This window comes from Elgaria multicarinata, chromosome 16 (assembly GCF_023053635.1).
Source record: "Elgaria multicarinata webbii isolate HBS135686 ecotype San Diego chromosome 16, rElgMul1.1.pri, whole genome shotgun sequence".
Taxonomy (NCBI): domain Eukaryota; kingdom Metazoa; phylum Chordata; class Lepidosauria; order Squamata; family Anguidae; genus Elgaria; species Elgaria multicarinata.
In genome coordinates, this window is record NC_086186.1 from 16,333,114 (window position 1) to 16,352,566 (window position 19,453).

General features: G+C 43.0%; 1 protein-coding gene across 2 annotated transcripts in view; it reads left to right on the top strand.

Moving 5' to 3' along the window:
• Nucleotides 1–410: 410 nt before the first annotated feature.
• Nucleotides 411–19,453, top strand: part of GATM (glycine amidinotransferase) — a 250,974-nt gene continuing 231,931 nt past the window's right edge. Inside the window, exons 1-9 of one of the 2 annotated variants that reach the window (XR_010026207.1) lie at nucleotides 411–545; nucleotides 5,201–5,425; nucleotides 8,261–8,456; nucleotides 9,891–10,081; nucleotides 10,567–10,704; nucleotides 11,191–11,355; nucleotides 14,131–14,194; nucleotides 14,309–14,425; nucleotides 15,870–18,042. Coding sequence is in view for 1 of the 2 variants with exons in the window: in XM_063142557.1 (XP_062998627.1) it covers nucleotides 477–545; nucleotides 5,201–5,425; nucleotides 8,261–8,456; nucleotides 9,891–10,081; nucleotides 10,567–10,704; nucleotides 11,191–11,355; nucleotides 14,131–14,194; nucleotides 14,309–14,425; nucleotides 15,870–15,982 (1,278 nt within the window). In the remaining variant the exon portion in view is untranslated. Of the gene's footprint in view, nucleotides 546–5,200; nucleotides 5,426–8,260; nucleotides 8,457–9,890; nucleotides 10,082–10,566; nucleotides 10,705–11,190; nucleotides 11,356–14,130; nucleotides 14,195–14,308; nucleotides 14,426–15,869; nucleotides 18,879–19,453 lie in introns of those variants that run through there. The other variant, XM_063142557.1, reaches the window with a different exon arrangement.

The following is a 19,453-nucleotide window of genomic DNA, read 5'->3' on the forward strand; positions in this document are numbered from 1 at the left end:
GATCGCGCCCTTATTGATATTGCACGTGCTGCCTAAAGTGATGCAGTCCTTCCAGGAAGGCGGCCTCTACCACTAGATGCTGCAGCTCTGTGAGTAGATCCAGCCACGGACAGAAAGCAGCAGTGTGTGTTTTTCCAACTCGGCTCTCTTGGAGAGGTTGCAGGGCTGGGTGGCTGGGACCCTTCCCCATTTATCCTCGCCAGAGAGCCCCCCTCCTACGCCGCCCCATCGCAGGCTATAAAAAGCCATGGAGGCGCCTGGCTAATTTGGGGCAATCGCTGGCCCGGTCCTCCGCCCCACCAGCCACAGGCAGCCAATAGCAAGGGCGCTAGTGCGGGCGGCTGCTATAAAGAGCGCCGGGCGCGGCTTTTCCTGCATCGCTTTCTCGGTGGTGGCTCTTGCCTGATTTGGAGCGAGCGGCCAGGAGGGGACCTGAGCGGATCATTCCTTTCGCCAGTGCCGGGGGGGAGCGAGCGATGCTGCGCGTCCGCTGCCTGCGAGGAGGGAGCCGGGGGGCCGAAGCCGTGCATTACATCGGGTCGAGGGTACGTGCGAATCCCCCGACCCACCCCGAAGAGGTGGCTGGACAGGGCTGGGGCGGAGAAAAGAAGGGGGCAATGCTTCCTTCTGAGCAAGTGGGCGGAAGGGTCTGCGCCGAGGATCGAGGCCCTGCACGTTGGGTGGGATCTCATGTTATCCCTGCTTAGAGGAGACGCATCGTAACGAATCGGACTTAAGCTAGTCGCAACTAACTTGTGTCCCGTTCATTTCAATGGGTCTACTCTAAGTAGGACTAACATTGGGTCCTACTCTTCTCCCCCCGCGCTGTGCACCGCGGAAAATAGGCGGCACACAGCCTTCCCCGACCTGGCGCCCTCCTGATATTTGGGACTGCAACTCCCAGCATTGGCTGGGGCCAATGGGAATTGTCGTCCAAAACGTCTGTAGGTTGTCGGATTGGGGAAAGGTGGAATTTTGCATTCTAGACTGCTTTTGCAAAGTTATGCGCTGTGATTTGGTGATTCCGTGGAACACAAAATACAGATCCCCACACAATATCCAGATGTTTTGAACTTCAACTCCCATCAGCCCCAGTCAACATGACCAATGGCCCAGAATGCTTGGAGCTGACTCTAAGTAGTGATTCTTATCAACATATTCTTCCTGGCTGAATCTGGAGAGGTGCTATTTATTGTTGCTGGATGAATAGATGTAGTATCCAGTGTTAATCCTACCTAGAGTAGCCCCATTGAAATGAGTGGAACTTAAGTTAGTTGCAACAAACTTAAGTCCCATTCATTTCAATGGGTCTACTTTATGTAGGATTAACACTGGTTACTACTTAATGACCCCAGACTGCATGTCCTGCATCCAGATACACAGATTCGTGTAGGATTACGAGAATGCACCCAATAACCTGCACCAATGGTTGTGTGGGAACATGGAAACTGTGTATTCATGAATTGGGAAAATCAGGTTTATCTATTTGTTATTAACACTTGTATGCTGCCTTATCTGTGAAAAAGCCATCTTGGATGTGTACAACAATTTAAATAAATAAAACCTTTCAGTGGTAGAATGAGGATATTAAAAATGTTAAAAACATTAAAGCATTAAATGAGGTTTGAAATGCAGCATATTTGGTATTAGCCCAAACAATATAGTTCACGTATTGCCCATCCCACCCTTTCACATATCGCTGCCTTATTGCAAGATCGATGTAGCTAACCTGCGATGTTATGGGCCTGTAACGTTACAAATTAAATTTGTGAGAAGAAATATTTTATTTCTCCAGAAAAAAGAGGAAAATCTGTCTTGATTTAAACAGGGAGTATGTATGTGTGTGTGAAATGTCTAGGAGGCATATTGGAGCTGTGAGCTAATAGGTATAATACATACGGTGTTGAAACTGAGTGTTTTCAGGTGATGGGAACTATCTTGGTAAAAGTAGGGTGACCATATGGGCAGGAGGACACATCTCCTGTATCTTTAACAGTTGTATAGAAAAGGGAATTTCAGCATGTGTCATTTGTATGCAAGCAGCACCCGGTGAAATTCCCTCTCCATCACAACAGTTAAAGCTGCAGGAGCCCTGCCTCCTTTTGTATCTGGTCACTCTGTCCTCCTTTCCATATGGTCACCCTAGAATAAAGGTGCCGTAGGGACAGTTGGTAGAAAGGCACTTATAAAACTTTTAAATAAGTTAAGTTACACTGGGGTTTATGTCTAACTTTGATTTGGCTGTAAAAGCCAACTGGGTGATAGGAGTGTGCTCAGCTGTGCATGTACTGTAAGTTGCGGGTGAGTTACTCTTCCATTTGAATGGAGGTGCTGACTTGTCAACAGGTCAGAATTGCAGCCAAGTGTGTGAAGTGCCTCAGAGCATGTCGGGAGTGCATTCCTTTTCTGTTGGGTAATCAAGCTAGCCCCCTTGCACACCTGGGCTTACCAAGAGCACTTCCACATCTGATGGCTTGCCTTGAACTTTGACATCTTTGTTTGTCTACTTGATCTGGTGGTTTTTGCTGGTTTTAGAGAGGTGTTTCCTGTCAAAGGAGAGGGTGAGAGAAGGGCCAATTACCTGCCAGCAGACTGACTGCTTCTCTTCTTTGGTTTTGCTCTGCCCTCGCCTTGACCAGCTAGGCCTGCTGGAAACTCCTATGGGCAGAGTTGAGGCTTCCTCATCTTGCTATCAAGCCATGACCTGTACAGTGGTAGCCTTCAGCTGAGCTAGGCAATGGAGACTGGTGGCTCCGATCTGCTCCAGGTTCAGTCAGAGCTCTAAAGGAGCTATCCAAGGTGCATTTAGCTCCTGTAGAGCTCTGACTGAAACCTGGAGTGGATTCACACCCCCACTGACATCGGAGCCACCATCCTCCCCTGGGCCTAACCCTGAGGATCACACTGGGCTCTGCTGAGTGTGCTGTTTCCACTCTCCAAGGATTTTCTCTCCCAGTCCACCCCCATCTGCCTTTTGCTGAGCCAGCAGGCTTGTGTGCATACCCCTCCCATATTGGGTCGGGAATGTTGATCATTAACAGCCTGCAAGAGGAGAGGGCATGTTTGCTCATCCGCAGCGTTGCTGTCTAGCCGTTCCCAACAGCTGGTGTGGAACAACTGCAGCGCCTTCTGTTAAGTGGCTTGGAATGTGGAGCTCTGCTACAGAGCAGGGGGAAATGCCCGAAAGCCCCGTCCACCCTTCTGCTGAAGCCATGGCCCTTGGATTGAAGCCAGTTGTAGCCCTCTGGGGCTGTTTCTTGCAGTTGCACACGGGCAACTCCCATCAACCCCAGCCAGCATGGCCAAGAGTCAGGAAAGTGGGAGTTGTAGTCCTGAATGTCTGGAGGGTACTAAGGTGGGGGAATGTAATGCTATGCTGAGTTTCCTTGCTCCTCAGAAAGGACTTTTTCTAGCTGGAGAATCAAGGAATGAAGGGGTGGCCAGGGGACATTCTCTTATCAGGAAATGCTTCAGACTGGGGGGGGGGTTGTTTTAGGCTGGTAAGGGTGCAATCCTGTGTGCATTGAGACAGAAAAAAGTCCCACAACTCCCAGCAAGGTGGGAATTGTAGGATTTTATTTTTTTGCTGTCTAAGCATGTATAGGTTTGTACCCTAAGAGGTATGTAGAAGTAGTGTGTTGTTTTCCTTAAAAGTGCACATGGAAGGCTACACCATGGGAGCAAGGTGAACCAGCCTTGTTAAGAGGGAATTGCTGGGTGCTGTTGAAGAGAAATGGCACGTGAAAGAGGGATGTGGTGCATGGATCCACTCACTATTATGAGGCATAATCCATAGGAAGTCCTCCAGAGTGAGCTTTTATGTAGCCCTCTCGGATGTTTCAGTGAGGCTTGTGCCAGAAACCATCTTGGTAGAGGAGCCATCCGCAACTTGGGGGCCTCCAGATGTGTTGTACTGCAATTCCCATCATTTCCAGGTGGCAAGATGGGAACTGCAGTCCAATACCCCTGGAGCGTGCCAGGTTGACTAAGGTAGATCAAGACCACAAATGCCATTTGGGATTTTCTTGTTCTGGTTGAGGAAAGAGTTGAGAGGGAGAGACAGGTAGTTTGTGTAAAAAGCCATCTTTCCAATAACTGCCCCCCTCTAAGCTGCCGGCTTAGCAGTAATTGAAATGCATTTTTAAAGCATTTATTAGATAATAGGTAGCACATTTATTAAATAGCACATAGTCCTCAGGACTAGTAGCCGTTGATAGCTTTGTCCTCCAGGATTTTTTTCAACCCCCTCTTAAAGCCATCCAAATTGGTGGCCATAGCTACATGTTGTAGGAGCAAATTCTATCATTGAACTGTGTGCTGTGTGAAGAAGTCTTTCCTTTTATCTGTCTTGAATCTCCCACCATTCAGCTTCTAGGATTATGAGAGAGGGAGAAAAATGTCTCTCTATCCACTTTCTCCACACCATGCATAATTCTGTACACCTCTGTCATGTCTCCCCTTACCAGCTTTTTCTCCTGGCTAAACAATCCCAGCTGTTGTAACCTTCTCATGGGGGAGATGCTCCAGCCCCTTGATCATTGCAGTTCCTTTTTCTGCACTTTTTTTTAACTCTACAGGTTTTTTTTAAAGATCTGGTGACCAGAACTGAACACAGTATTCCAAGTATGGTTGCATCATAGATTTGTATTCAGGCAGTATGATATTGACAGCTTCATTCTCAATTGCTTTCCTAATTGTGCCTACTTGAAATAGACATACAGTCTGCTTTTCAGGAGTTACTGTTGATAGGCAACAGTTCTTAGGTATCTTTAAACTGTAATTGGGCAGGATAGAAGAGGAACCGTCAATTTGCACATTGTCCTGCTGGTGCAGGCAGGTCACATGCATGTGAAGTTAACTTGCACAAATAATTCATAAACCTGCTCACAGACGGGTGAGTCCCCAATATTTCTGTTTTAAAAAAGAAAGACTGTTATCTCGCCTTTCAAATATTCAAGGCAAACTTAAAGGTGCAAACATAACCTTCCCTCCTAGAAAAACTCTGCCGATTTGCTATCATGAGGGTAGAACTTTGTGGAGTAAGGGTTCACCTGCTGCTGAGATCATGAGGACTGGCCCCTTGGCTCCTCACCTAGAAGAATGATAACTCCTTAGAGTTTCAAGAACTTGTAAGAAGTTGTCTATGCTGGGTAGCTCAAGGGTGGCTTTTTTTCTCTTTTTGTTTTTCTTTACATTAAAGCTCGGCCGAGCCTTCCAGGGATGGGTGCAGCGAACTTTCCAGAGCACCCACGCAGCTGCAGCTTCCCAGGCCGCCTGTGCTGTTGCTGATGACAATAATAAAGCCCCAGACCCTGTTCCCGAAGATTGCCCCGTCTGCTCATACAATGAGTGGGACCCGCTTGAGGAAGTCATTGTGGGGAGAGCTGAAAACGCCTGTGTTCCTCCTTTTTCTGTTGAGGTCAAGGTAAGTATTTACTGTTGACATTTAAAGGTGATAAATGGTTTTAAAAGGCTTTGCTGGGGAGGTTTCCGAGGGAACAGTCTTCTGCAAGGCCAGTTTCCTCATGACTCGAAGCTTAATCGCATTTGTGTTTTAGGATGTTTTTAAACAGTGTATGCCATGTTTTTAATCAGCATTTTATATATTTTGTGCTTGCTGTTGTTCCCCGCCTCGATCCAATCAGAGAGGTGGGTAAGAAATATATTATTATTATTATTATTATTATTATTATTATTATTAATATCTGTTTATTTGCAAGTTCAACTGCAGACATTTGTCTCCACTGGTGATGTGGAACTGGAATTGTTTCCAGTGCTGCATTTCAAATGTGATTTGTATTGTTACTGCAGTTGAAATGGTTTTTAATAGTGAATTTAAATGTGACTTTTAATATTTATCTGTGAACGGCTTAGAGATCTTATTATACTAAGTGGCACATAAGAATTACTAATAAAAAAGATATGTTCCAGTACCCAAAGAGCCTTGTGTGGTGCAGAGTGGTAAGCGGCAGTTACTGCAGCCGAAACTCTCCCCACGGCCTGAGTTCGATCCCAGCGGAAGCTGGTTCTCAGGCAGCTGGCTCAGGTCGACTCAGCCTTCCATCCTTCCGAGGTCGGTAAAATGAGTACCCAGCTACCTGGGGGAAAGGTAACTGTGACTGGGGAAGGCAATGGCAAACCACCCCGCTACAAAGTCTGCCAAGAAAACATCAGTGAAAGCAGGCATCCCTCCAGGAGTCAGCAATGACTCAAGTGCTTGCACGAGAGGTTCCTTTCCTTTCTTTCCTTCCAATGCCCAACTTTTAAAAGAATCTTTATCTGCATTGAATGCATGTATTAAATGCAATATGGCAAATAGGTATGTTTAATAACTGATAGCCACCAATCAGTTATTTAAGCAAGTATCCTCCAACCATCAGAGAAGCCATATACTTAAGAAATATGGTTGCTTCATTGATGATGAATTAGTTGGCTATTCCAACAAAAGCTTTAAAATGGAAACAAATCCCAAGTTGGAATTTGGTCAAAGAACTTGAAATGTACAGCTATGTTTATTACCTGGGGTGGAGTTTTAGTCAAGGTGGCTTGTTTATTTCTTAGCATGCATCTCTTTTAGTAGGGCAGGTGGAAGAGAAGTCCTAATTGATTTTGCAGGGGTATTTTTTTTAATGTAGAGGAAAATATTTTGTTTAGCAAGCGAATTAATTAGTAATTGAAGAAAAACACATAAGGCTGTCCATGGCCACTAGTCATGATGGCTATATATGGCCTCCGGTATCAGAGGCGGTATGCCTCCGAACTCCAGTGGGGTGCCTCCTTCCCATGCCGCTTGTGTCCCAATCGGAGCATGAGTGTCATGGGGTAGGGACTTGGCCATGGCTTGCTGGGAGTTGTAGGCTGTTTTTCCGTCTAAACATGTATAGAATTGCATTCTAATTTAACCTTGGATTCTCCATCTTGGCTGGGGAATGCTGGAAGTGGCAAGACCATGGCTTAGCATGTTGTCTGAACAGGGTCATTCATATATAAACAGATTTTAAAATGTGAAATGTTTTGGTATAAAACATCAGCTTCAGCCTAAAATGCACAGGATTGTACTCTTAAGACAAATGTGACAAAATGTAGTCAGTGAATTGCTGAGCTGACAGTCTGCGTAGGTCATGTTTATGCTACAGTTTCACTCCAGGCTGTCTCTGGGTCTACAGGACTCTGTCCTGCTGGCTGAAGATCTCTTATCTGGAACATGTGTCTGCTATTCTTACTAATGCAGTTCATCTTGCAGCTGCCTAAGACGTTCTTAATGTTTCCCTACTGAAATGTAAATTTGGTTACAGAAACGCAGATGGAACAGCTTTAACAAAACCCATACACACCTAACTGGCAGTGATCAGAGCACCTCCACTGCATATTGTGGGTGTTAGGGTGCAGCCCGCCAGAGGGCACTTTGCTGTGCACCCCCTCCACCTGGAGATGGACCTGACTGATGCTATTTATTTGTAATCTTGCACTTTTTACAATGAGCTCAGGACAGTAAGCATGCGCTCCTTGCCTTTTATCCTCACAACAATCCTGTGAGTAGGTTAGACACAGAGACTGGCTCAACGTTGCCCAGTACACTTTGTGTCTGACTAAGGATTTGAATCCAGGTCTTCCTAGTCTAGGCCCAGCATTTTAATCACTCATTGCATGGTTAATAGCCATGTGAGGAGATTTTCTTTCCTGTACATCCTCTTGCTCTTTTTAGGAGAATTTGTTCTGCTTGAAGAGGTGTCCAGTGGTTGCAATCTAAATACACACCTTTATTTATTTATTTTATGTATGGTTGCATTTCTATCCCGCCTTTTTTTCCTCTTGCAAGGAACCCAAGGTGGTTTCCTCTTTTTCCCCACATTCTCCTCACAACAGCCTTTTCAGGTAGGTTAGGCTGAGAGGCAGTGAGTGGCCTAAAGTCTCACCCAGTGAGCTTCATAGCTGAGTGGGGACTAGAACCCCGGAAACTCCTGAGTCCTGGTCCAACACTCTCACCACTACACCACATTGGATCTCTTCCATGAAATTGACCTTTTGTTCTTATTCAGCTAATAGTATATTGAATCTGAAGTAATTCTATGCAACAACATCATTAAGCAACTTGGTTCACGTCTGCCCTTGTATTATTATTATTATTATTATTATTATTATTATTATTATTATTTTATTTATATAGCACCATCAATGTACATGGTGCTGTACAGAGTAAAACAGTAAATAGCAAGACCCTGCCGCATAGGCTTACATTCTTTTTCTCATTGATCACCAGGCCAATACCTACGAAAAGTATTGGGGATTTTATCAGAAATACGGAGGTCAGAGCTTCCCAGCAGATCACGTAAAGAAAGCGGTTGCTGAAATTGAAGAGATGTGCAATATTTTGAACATGGAAGGAGTGATTGTGAAGAGGCCCGAACCCCTGGATTGGTCGGCCAAATATAAAACTCCTGACTTTGAATCCACTGGTACTTGTTGAACAGCTTGTAACGTGTGATTTAGTATTTGTTTCTGCATCCTCATTATTTACATTTAATTAATTTTACTTCTCAGTTTGATTTGTACCACCCTCACCATTTATTTTGAGACCTCAAAGTGGCTCACAATGTTCATAAAGTAGATTTGCACATTTTGGGGGTGTGACGATTTGCAGAAATTACAGTCGAATTTGTGCAAATTATGCAAATTAGGCCATAATTCATAAAATTGCTCAGAAATTTATGCACATCACAGAATCTTCCTCACCAAATGTGCAAAATTCCTTGAAAATCCACAAACTGGCCTGACCCACTACAGATTGAGTTGGCAGATCAGCGGAAACTAAAACAAAGTCTGGGGAACCAAGCCTAGGAAAACCCTTCAAACTCCATCTCTGAATAGATTTCTCTGACTTCCCTAGTCATTTGCAATCAAGGAACTATTACTGGAGTTTAAAATCCATGCCCCCTCCCTAGTCAGCTGAACATATCCTCATTTATTATATAAAAATATGAAAAGCTGCTCATGATTTAACATTAACCTTTAAAGCATATTAAAAGCTTTACCAGGTATTTAATTTTAACAATACTCAGTTTTTAAGTCAGGTGAAGGCGCCCTCTAGCTTAACTTCATGTGCTCCCCTGCAAATGATCAGTTCTGATCTCTGGCAAAAGTGGTGGCCCAGTGGTTGAAGATTAAAGTCAGTGGGGAGAGAGAAGGGGGTGGCAGAAAGAGAGGAAAACTAGGTGTCCCTGCCCATTACCACCCCTGGGTTTTGCACCTGTATCGAGCATGTGGCTTCTTACAATTTACCTAGAAGGAAATGTGGTCCTTGAAAGGGAAAAGACTCCTCGTCTCTGGTTTAAATGGGGGGAAACTGGATTTCTGCATTATACATACATTATTTCATTTTAAAGCACAGTAAAAAATTATCTAAATGAAATGTAATAGCCATGTAAATGTAACATTTACATTTAGATATGCTGACAATCCCATTGAATTTATCTGTGTTTGAAATGGGTATCTGTCCCCTCACTTTTCAAGTGTACGCCAATGAATGTTGACTATCACATTTAGGGGTGTGTCTTGGAAGTTTGGGACCTTCACTAAATTTGATGGGTATTGACAACTTTCACAAACATTTCAGAAATTCATGGTAATGTTTGAACTACTGCTAATGCCCTCTTTCTATTAGCATTTGCTTTGCATGCAGAAGGGTCCAGGTTCATCTCCAAGTAGGGCAGGAAAAACTCCTGCCTGAAACCTTAGGGAGCTGCTGCCAGTCAGTGTCAACAATACTGGGCTAGATGGGCCAATGGTTTGACTCGGTATAAGGCAGCTTCCTATGTTCCTGTGAACTTCAGAGACAAGAATGCAATGAATGGAATAATGGGGTTGCGTGTGTTTTTGTTCTTCTTTGGTAGGAATGTATGCAGCCATGCCAAGAGATATTTTGCTGGTGATTGGGAATGAAATCATAGAAGCCCCGATGGCATGGCGGGCCCGTTTCTTTGAATACAGAGCCTACAGGCCTGTCATTAAAGAGTATTTCCGCCGTGGGGCCAAATGGACAACTGCACCAAAGCCCACAATGGCCGATGAACTTTACGATCAGGTATTATCCTTTTGATTTCCAAATAACTAAAGCTGGGCTGCAGAACTCCAGGCCTGGAATGATCTCAGGTTGCACAGCAAGGACTTTTGGGGTGGGGATGGAGCAGTGATGGTTCTCTCTTGAAAAACCAAAAACCATCTGTTATTTGGATATGGCACAGTGCAGAAGGAGAACATGTTGCACCTCCTCTTTGCAACCCCACTCTTCTCAACAAGGTTGATAATTGATGTTCCCATTTTACAGACGGCAGGGTGGGGAGCTGAGGTTTATGCCTGCTGGTTTGCCCGGCTGTTTGAATGCACAGCTGACCAGGCATTCAAATCTGGATCTCATGAAACCCAAGGGCCGACTCTTCTTCTCAAGGGACACCCAGGGCACACGTTTCTTCTGCATACTTCAGTTTCATTTCAGCAACTACCAAAAGTGAATTTCTCTCTCTCTCTCATCTTGGCCTGTGTGTCTCTGTTCTATCTTTCTTAAACCAGGATTACCCCATCCGCACGGTGGAAGACAGGCACAAGCTGGCAGCTCAGGGCAAATTTGTCACAACTGAATTCGAGCCATGCTTTGATGCTGCTGACTTCATCAGGGCTGGAAGAGACATCTTTGTGCAAAGAAGCCAGGTGACTAAATGAGTGCTTTCCCTAGTTTTTCCTGAGTTTCCTACACATGCAAGCCAATTGTTTGTTTGTTTCTGTTTCTTGATAACATTTTATCTCGCCTTTCCTTCAATGAGATCAAAGCGGTGTATGTAGTCTTCCATCGCTCCCTCCCCGTTCTCTTCTTCCCAACAACCCTGTGCAGTAGGTTAAGCCTGAGAGATAGCCCTAGCTCAGGACTGAATAGGAATTTGAAGCTGGCTCCTTAGAGTTAACACTCCAACCGCTATGTCACACTTACTCCACCCATGAGAATTTCTCTGAAAACGCCTCCTCCTCTGAATACTTCTCCAAATGCAATTTCTTTCCTATCAGATTGATTGAGAATGGGAGGGTTGGGGTGGGGTTGGGGTGTGGAAATGGGGAAGAAATTTTCAGCGCAGCACTAATCTAAACACAGATTTTGTTGTGAAGATGCTAAATGTTTAGGCTTTCTCTTTACTATCCCAGGTTACTAACTACTTGGGTATCGAATGGATGCGAAGGCACCTTGCACCAGAATACAGAGTGCATACCATCTCTTTCAAAGATCCCAACCCTATGCACATTGACGCCACTTTTAACATCATTGGACCAGGTCTTGTACTTTCCAACCCAGACCGTCCATGCAAAGAGGTAAGGAATTTTCAGCAGGGCTGCCCCAAGGCAATATGGTGCCCTTTCCCTTCTATGTCCAAAAGCCACCTAGACTGGCAATTTAAACTTTCTTCAAAACTAGCAATGGGACATTGTTCATCCCTGGCCGATGGCTGGTTGGCCATTGTGTGAAAAGAGAACTGAGAAGTAATAGGCACCATTTAAATTTTAATTTTAAAAATTTAGTGGTTTTAGCACTGTTAAATAATTTTGAACTTAACAGTTATGTGTGCATTCTGACTCTTCTGCATTGATTCCAATGCCTTCTTTAAGGTGTATTCTTAGGCCTGCTCATTAAATATGTTTTGACTATAGGCCTGATGTGGTGAAGTCCTCCTAGGGCTAGACTACTTCAAGATGCAGGTGGGGGCTTCAGTCTCAGAATGGTTCTCCATTTGAAAAAACATGCCTGCATGTGGAATGCCAGCTCAGCTAGGATTGTCCTACCTGAGCCGTTAGCTATCCATGTGTAGGGCGTTTTGGAGTTTTAAAACCTGTGATTCGCCCACCTGTATACTTTGAAGTGGTAGAGTCCTGAGAGGAATCTCCCAGGTGTTTTTTGTTAATGTTTGGAATAGGTCACCATATTTCCCTTAAGCAATTGTTAACCAAATGAAACATTTAAACCCTTGTTTTTCAAAATTAACTTAGGCGATGAACCCTTAAACAGTAATTGTGATTTTTTTTTAAAAAAAAAGCCCTTAAATCTGAATAGGCTCTCTTCTGTACTTCTTATCTCTGTTTACTCCAGCTATCACAGTAACTGTAGCAGATAGTTGGAACTAACAGAACTGCTGCTCTGTCAGCTGCTCTATAGGAATGTACAGATTTTGTGAAATCCGTTCTGTCTGAGTTTCATGGATTTTCAGGCATTTTTTGTTCCACCATCCATTCGTTGACAGAACCTTTTTTTTTAAAACCAGATTTTTGTTTTACTTGCGCTAATTCACAACAGCCCTAATGCACACTTGTGCCAATGTGTTAATCCTCATTATAACTCCTCATGAATAAATACAGTCCCCCAAAACAGTGAGGGCAAAACAAGCACGAACCCATAGGACATACTGCAAATTATTGGAAATATGTATTTCTTGGTCTCACCTTGACTCTTTAGGTTTTCAACAGGGTGGATTTGATTTAAATTAATTTGATTTAAATCACAATTTAAATCATTACTCAGAAAGAGTTGATTTAATCATGTGACTCCCCCCCCCCAAAGTGCACTCTTCCTCGCTTTATTTTACACAACTCAGAGTTACCAAAGACTCATTCTTGCTGGTATAATCTTAATATTTACAACCAGGTGAAGGTTTCATTTTTAGAATAGCAACTTTTCAGATTAGTTTTACAGTTATATCAAAAAAATACTGATTTGATTATACTATTAGAAACACATCATAGATAGATAATCTCCAGTTTAATAGGTTAATCATTCATATTTGGGCAACTTTTCTGCTGTACTTTATCGGAAGGAGAAAAATAATCTTACAGAAACTTCTGGAAGAGCATGACATTGTGAATGGATTAATGGAATTCATTTATCTAAAAATTTAAACAGCCTCATGCTACATAATTAAAAACTAATCCTTATTTCATGATGAATAACCTTTGGACTATAATGGATCTTAAATACAAAACTATCTTTAAATAGATTTTTCCTCAAAAAGCATTTTATTAAAAAAAATCAGATTTAAGTAAAAAAAAATCCGATTTAAATTTTTAAAAATCCAATTTTTAAATTTTTTTTTTAAAAAAACATTGATTTTTATCCACCCTGGTTTTCAAGAGCCATGCCTTCAACCAGGTGGCATAACACTGTTTGCTCTATCTGCTGCTCAGAAATGAAACATTCCTTAAACATTAAAATTTGCAAAGGGAAATTGCAGAGAACAACTTCAGGCAGTACTATAACTGCAGCTCCAGGTAGACAATGGCAACGTTTGGTTTCCTGCCAATTCAAAAATGGAGACCGCCCTCTTGTGATGAAAACTAAAGAAGTCGGGCAACTCCTGCAAACCTGTTTAACAAGTGCAAGAGAGCTTTTTAAAAAATCTGTATGGAATACTGGACTTTGCTGGATGCAACATTAAAGGCTTCTTTGCATTTCATATGCATATTAAAAAAAAATGCTAGAAGCCACAACTGAAGCATGGGTGGGCACTGATCGCTTTCAGGATCACAGCAGGTGTGATCCTGAGGAAAATCCCTCCTCTGAAGACATTGGTGGAAATCCGCCATTGGTGGCAGTGTATGTAATGAAGGGGGGAAATCTCAGGCTTAGTTGAACTGAGAGCCAGTGTGGTGTCGTGGCTAAAGTGTTGGACTGGGAGTTGGGAGATCTGGGTTCTAGTCTACTGGGTGACTTTGGGACAGTCACAGACTCTCAGCCCAACCTACCTTACAGGGTTGTTGTGAGGATAAAGTGGAAAAAAGGCAGGATATAAATATAATAAATAAATTAAATAAAACTGGAGAGCAAAGGTCATTGAATGCAGAGCAGCATAGACATCAGAGAGCTGGTTAAGAAAGACATGTTTAACAAATTTCCTCCTCCCTCCCAATCCCCTTTCCTTTTGTGTCATGTCTTTTAGATTGTAAGCCTGTGGGCAGGGACTGTCTTAAGAAATACTTTTGTAAGCCGCCGTGAGAGCCTTTTTTGGCTGAAGGGCGGGATAAAAATGCTTAAATAAATAAATAAATAAATAAATTTAAAATGTCTGGTTTGAAAATCTCCCCCCTCTCTTTCCCCCTCAGATTGACCTCTTCAGGAAGGCCGGTTGGACAGTGGTTCATCCCCCGTTGCCCCTCATTCCTGACAGTATGTTCTTGTTTACTTTCCATTCTGAAGACCAATCTTATGAAGCAGAAGTCCAATTTGAATAGCCCTGGTGGCCATCCGTGAGTGCTAAGTATTCTGTGTTATTGCCTCTAGACCATCCACTATGGATGTCCTCCAAATGGCTGTCCATGAATGTCCTGATGCTGGACGAAAAACGTGTGATGGTGGATGCCAATGAAACGCCAATCCAGAAGCTGTTTGAAAGTTTAGGTAGGACAAAAGTACAAAGTTATGGGGCAGTTATTCTCAGGGCTATATACCCACAGAGGGGAACGGGGCTTTTGGAGAACTTGGTCCCAGCTCAGGGATGCTGTAAGTAGGTGGTGTCAAACAGAAGGCTTGGGGGTGTCCACAGTTTGGCCTGCAGCATCTCTGACCCACACCAATCCATCTTAAGGACTAGGAATCCAGTGTTTTTAGTAGAGCAGCAGTGCAGAGCCTCAGCCCTAGGAGTCAAATCAACCCCCTTTGAGGTCCCAATCCAGCTCTCTGGGGTTCTTCAGATGGCCTAATAGGCCCCTTCCAATTCTACTATTCCAACTCTTCTATTCTATGATTCTATGAAATCACCATTTTATTGGTAAATAAATGCATAATAAAATATCAATACATACACTATCAAATAGAACATTATACAAATGTATTAATTTATACAAATAAACTAATCTATTCCAACAGCTTGGTGCTAAACAGGAGAGAGAATAAACCATAACACAGTATTATTATTATTATTATTATTATTATTATTATTATTATTATTATTATTATTATTAAATCCTCCCTACAAGAATAAATAAATGTCCATTCCACAAAGGCAATGTGGGTTTTTACCCTAAAAATGCTGCTTGGCGTTACCACCTCCTCATCCAGAGAGGTCTCCCTTTAGCTGGGAGTCTGATACCACGACTGGCCCAAGATCACCCAATCAGCTTCACGGCTGGGTAGGTTTCTGAGCACAGGTCTCCCTGGGCCTATTAGGAGGGGCCGTAGCTCAATGGTAAAGCACCTACATCTTATGCAGAAGGATCCAGGCTCAGTCCTCCGCATCTCCAGGTAGGGCTGGGAATATTCCTGCCTGAAATGCTGGAGAGCTGCTGCTAGTAAGTGTTGCCGATTCTGGGGCTAGATGGACTGATCTCCGTACAAGGCAGCTTCTTGTTAGTGACATACCAGACATCACTTGTACCACATGACACATTATCACATCACACATAACACATGTATCGCATCACACATAACACATGTATCGCATCACACATGCATTGCATCTTGCATGACACATGTATTGCATGTACCAAACCACACATGGCTTTAAAAGGCGGTTAGATAAATTCCTGGAGGAGAAGGCCATCAATGGATACTAGCCCTGATAGTTATGTGCTACCTCCAGTATCCAAGGCAGTAAGCCTATGTGCACTAGTTGCTGGAGAACATGGGTGGGAGGGTGCTGTTGCACCAGTACTGCTTTGTTGGTCCTTGGTCAACAGCTGGTTGGCCACTGTGTGAACCGAGTTCTTGGCTAGATAAACCCTTGATCTGATCCAGCATGGCTCCTCTTATGTATCACAGGAATTAGCTGTGGCTCCTTGTAATCCTCTGTGTGAGAACACACTTTCTCATCTCTCTCTCTCTCTCCCCACATTTACCGCCACAGGCATTTCAACCATCAAAGTGAACATCCGCCACGCCAATTCCTTGGGAGGAGGCTTCCACTGTTGGACCTGTGACGTCCGCCGTCGTGGCGACTTAAAATCTTATTTCGATTAGCGCAGGGGGGAGTGATTCTATTTTTAAAGCACGCAGGTTCAGTTTGCATGAAGTAGGAGTAGGACGGCAATCTTTCTGCTTAAAAAGAGGGTGTGAATGTATGAGTTGGAGTGCTTGGAACAATACCCCTTCTCCTGCTCTCCACTGGAGGTTCCACGAACCACTGGCCCTAGGCACCCCTTCACACATTATGCACAGTCGAGCCACAGATCTTGCTGTCGGCAGGCAGTTCTGCCTAATCGATGCTCCCTGGTGAGGGTACTTGCATGATGCACATGTTATTTGAGGGTTGCATTCATACCTTAAAAAAATGTTCTTGCATGTACACCAATTTGGTCTTCTCCAGATGTTTTGGGCTGCAACTCCCATAATTCCTGACCAAGGGCCATGCTGGAATGATGGGGTTGCAGCCCAACAGGTCTAGAGGACAGCTGGTGTACACCTACAGTCGGATCCTATGCATACGCATATTTATTCAGATGTAAGAGCCACTGTTCAATTTATTTTTTAATTATTACATTTCTATCCCACGCTTCCCCCCCTCTTGCAAGGAACCCAGCGGGAGGGGTTACATGACACTCCTCCTCCATTTTGTCCTCACAACATCCCTGTGAGGTAGGTTAGGCTGAGGGGCAGTGACCCAAAGTCACCCAGTGAGTTTCATGGCAGAGTGGAGACTTGAACCCAGATCTCCTGAATCCCAGTCCAACACTCTAGCCACTACACCACACTGGCTTTCAATGCGTCTCACTCACTGAGAACTGTACATAGGGCTGCAGCCTTAATCTCAGAATTTAGTTGTCTTTAAATGCTCTTTTATCAAATGCCTACCTGTATATATAAAAGAACTCCTATGCTGGATATATATTTCTGTTAGGGATCCAGAGTAATATGGTTGCACTGACATCTTGCAGCTCAACTTAGTTTGGATGCCACCTTTCCAATATAGGTTCTGTGCTTTGGTGTACCCCCAATGACGTAATGTGTGAAGTGGTCCTTAACCCAAGTTGGCCAAAGTTGCAACACCTCATCAGCACGCAGTACAGGTCTTCTGGCTGGCTTTTTGAGAGACTTCCATGCCTGAAGCTCCTCTTTATCTCTTCTCCCAGGACATACAGAACTTGTCAATACTTCTCAGGCTGCCCCAGTTCATCTGGTGACATTTCTACATCTACCTCTGTTTGAAATTCTATCAAAAAGGCAGCTAGAAATGTTAGATGTGAGTTTAACATTACTATTTTCTTTCCAGTTGACAGTATTTGTGTGTGTGTATGTTTGTGTGTGAATACCACCCTTCTTAAATTTTGAGACAAGACGTAAAATAGAATCCAGGTTTTTATTAACTTTAAATATAATGCTATTTCAATTAGTTCAAGGTTTGTTTGTTTTTTGGCAAAAAAAGAAGAAGCTTGTACCATGTACCGATGTGGCTAAAAGTAGGTATGGGGGGGGGGAATTAATTTTATTTGCATTTTAATGTGAACAGACCTAATTTCACACTTTTGAACCAATGCGCAAACTGAAACTGAATTATCCTTCAAAATTCCAACTTTTCAAAATTTTGGAATGCCGTTCTCCAATAAAACGTGTATGATAGGGAAAAGCTTACAAAAACTGTATATCAGTGAAAATAACATGAAAATGCCTTATTGAAAATGCATTGTAATTGCATACAAAAAGGCAATGTGTATTAAAAATGCACACAGATGTGTATGAATTTTCATGCAAACTTTCAAAGAAAAACCAAAACAATTTCCCAAAGTTCAGGATGAACCGAACTTAATAAATGGAAAGAAACTGAAATGGATGGATTCGTCCATTCTTAACTATAATTATGCAGGGACAGGGAACCCATGGCCCTCTTAGAGCTATAGACCTCTTAGGTCTATAGCTCCCATCATCCCTGCCAGGGGGCATGTTGACTGATGGGAGTTGGAGTCCAACAACATCTGAGGGCCCATAGAGTTCCTTTCCCCACCACAGAGCCTATGCATGGTAGAGGAATTAGATCATAGAAACATAGGAAGCTGACTTACATTGAGTCAGACCCTTGGTCCAGGGTTTCAGGTGGGATCCTTTTCCTCGACCTATCTGGGGACCGAACCTGTGACCGTCTGCATGCAAAGCTGGTGCTCCATCACACTAAGCTACGGTTCCACCCCATAGCTCATTTCCTCTCAGAACACTTCTGGGCTTGCTTGCCATTACCTATTGTTGTGATGCCAACAGGCTGGGGAAAACGTGCATTGGAATTTCTGTGCTTAGCCTCTTATTCCAACTATGGACAGCCATCTGATGGACCTGGAGATGGGGTGTGTATGGCAGGTTAGAAGACATGATCTTCATTACTCCCTACTATGAGCACCAGGACTGGACAAAGTCTGGCTCTCCAGATGTTTCAGCCTACATCTCCCATGATCTCTCATCATTGACTATGCTCAGTAGGGTGTTGTTGGCTAAAACATCTTTAGGCTCAAAAGCTGCCCATCCCTGACCTACATGACCACATCTACACGATGCTTTAGAGGAATAGCATTTAATGTTAAACTTTACATCTCCCAATGTCTTCATTTTTAATGTCCTTGTTCCGAATGCTTTGACTACATAGCTCTAGTTTGAGAAGTGGGCTTATTTCAATGAGTATTTTATACATCTAGTTTGTTTGTTTTTTGCTTTTTGTGTTAGTTTCTGACCTCCAAATGTGCTGACACGGTTCATTTCAGTTTGTGAACTTGTTTACATAAGCTAAGCTAAGATGTCATCTTATTAAGAATAGTCTTTAGCAGAAATGCAAATGGTGGAAATCTAATAATAACCACCACCTATGCTGTAAAATAAATTTTAATACTGATTTTTTCAATATGTATTTTTATGCAAATAAAACATATTGCATTTGTGAGATTTTGGTATTGCTCATGTTGCATTTCAGAGATGTGTGTGTGTGTGAGAGAAAGAGTTGGCAGATTTGAACCTTGCTTGTTTGGGCTTCCTGAGCAGATTGTTTTAGGGTGCAAGGGTCATGCTAGGAATTGTAGGAGTTTTTTCTGTTCCTAGAAAAAACGAATTTATTGTTTGCATTTAAGAAAGCTACAGTGTGACAGCAACACTAGAGGGCAGTGGAGTAGCACCTAATACTAGTCATTCCATTAAGGCAGTTTCAAGTTATTTTATTGGTTAGATTGAATTTTTTAGTTTCTTGTCTTTTGAGACAATAATAATCTGAAACCTACAAAGTTTGCTTTGAAAAACAAAAGAGTAGAGTACAGCTTCCTCCCAAGCAAGCATGCTTTGGATTGCAACCTTAATCGAGTTAAACATATTTTGTTTCGAAAGCCCACCATCTATTGATTTCGCTATATTATTATTTCAGTGCAATTTGTAACAGCAGTTTATTTATGGTTTACCAACCACCAATTTTTTTAAAAAATTAAATAAATATTGAAAAATATAGTACTTAATTTGAGAGCGAAG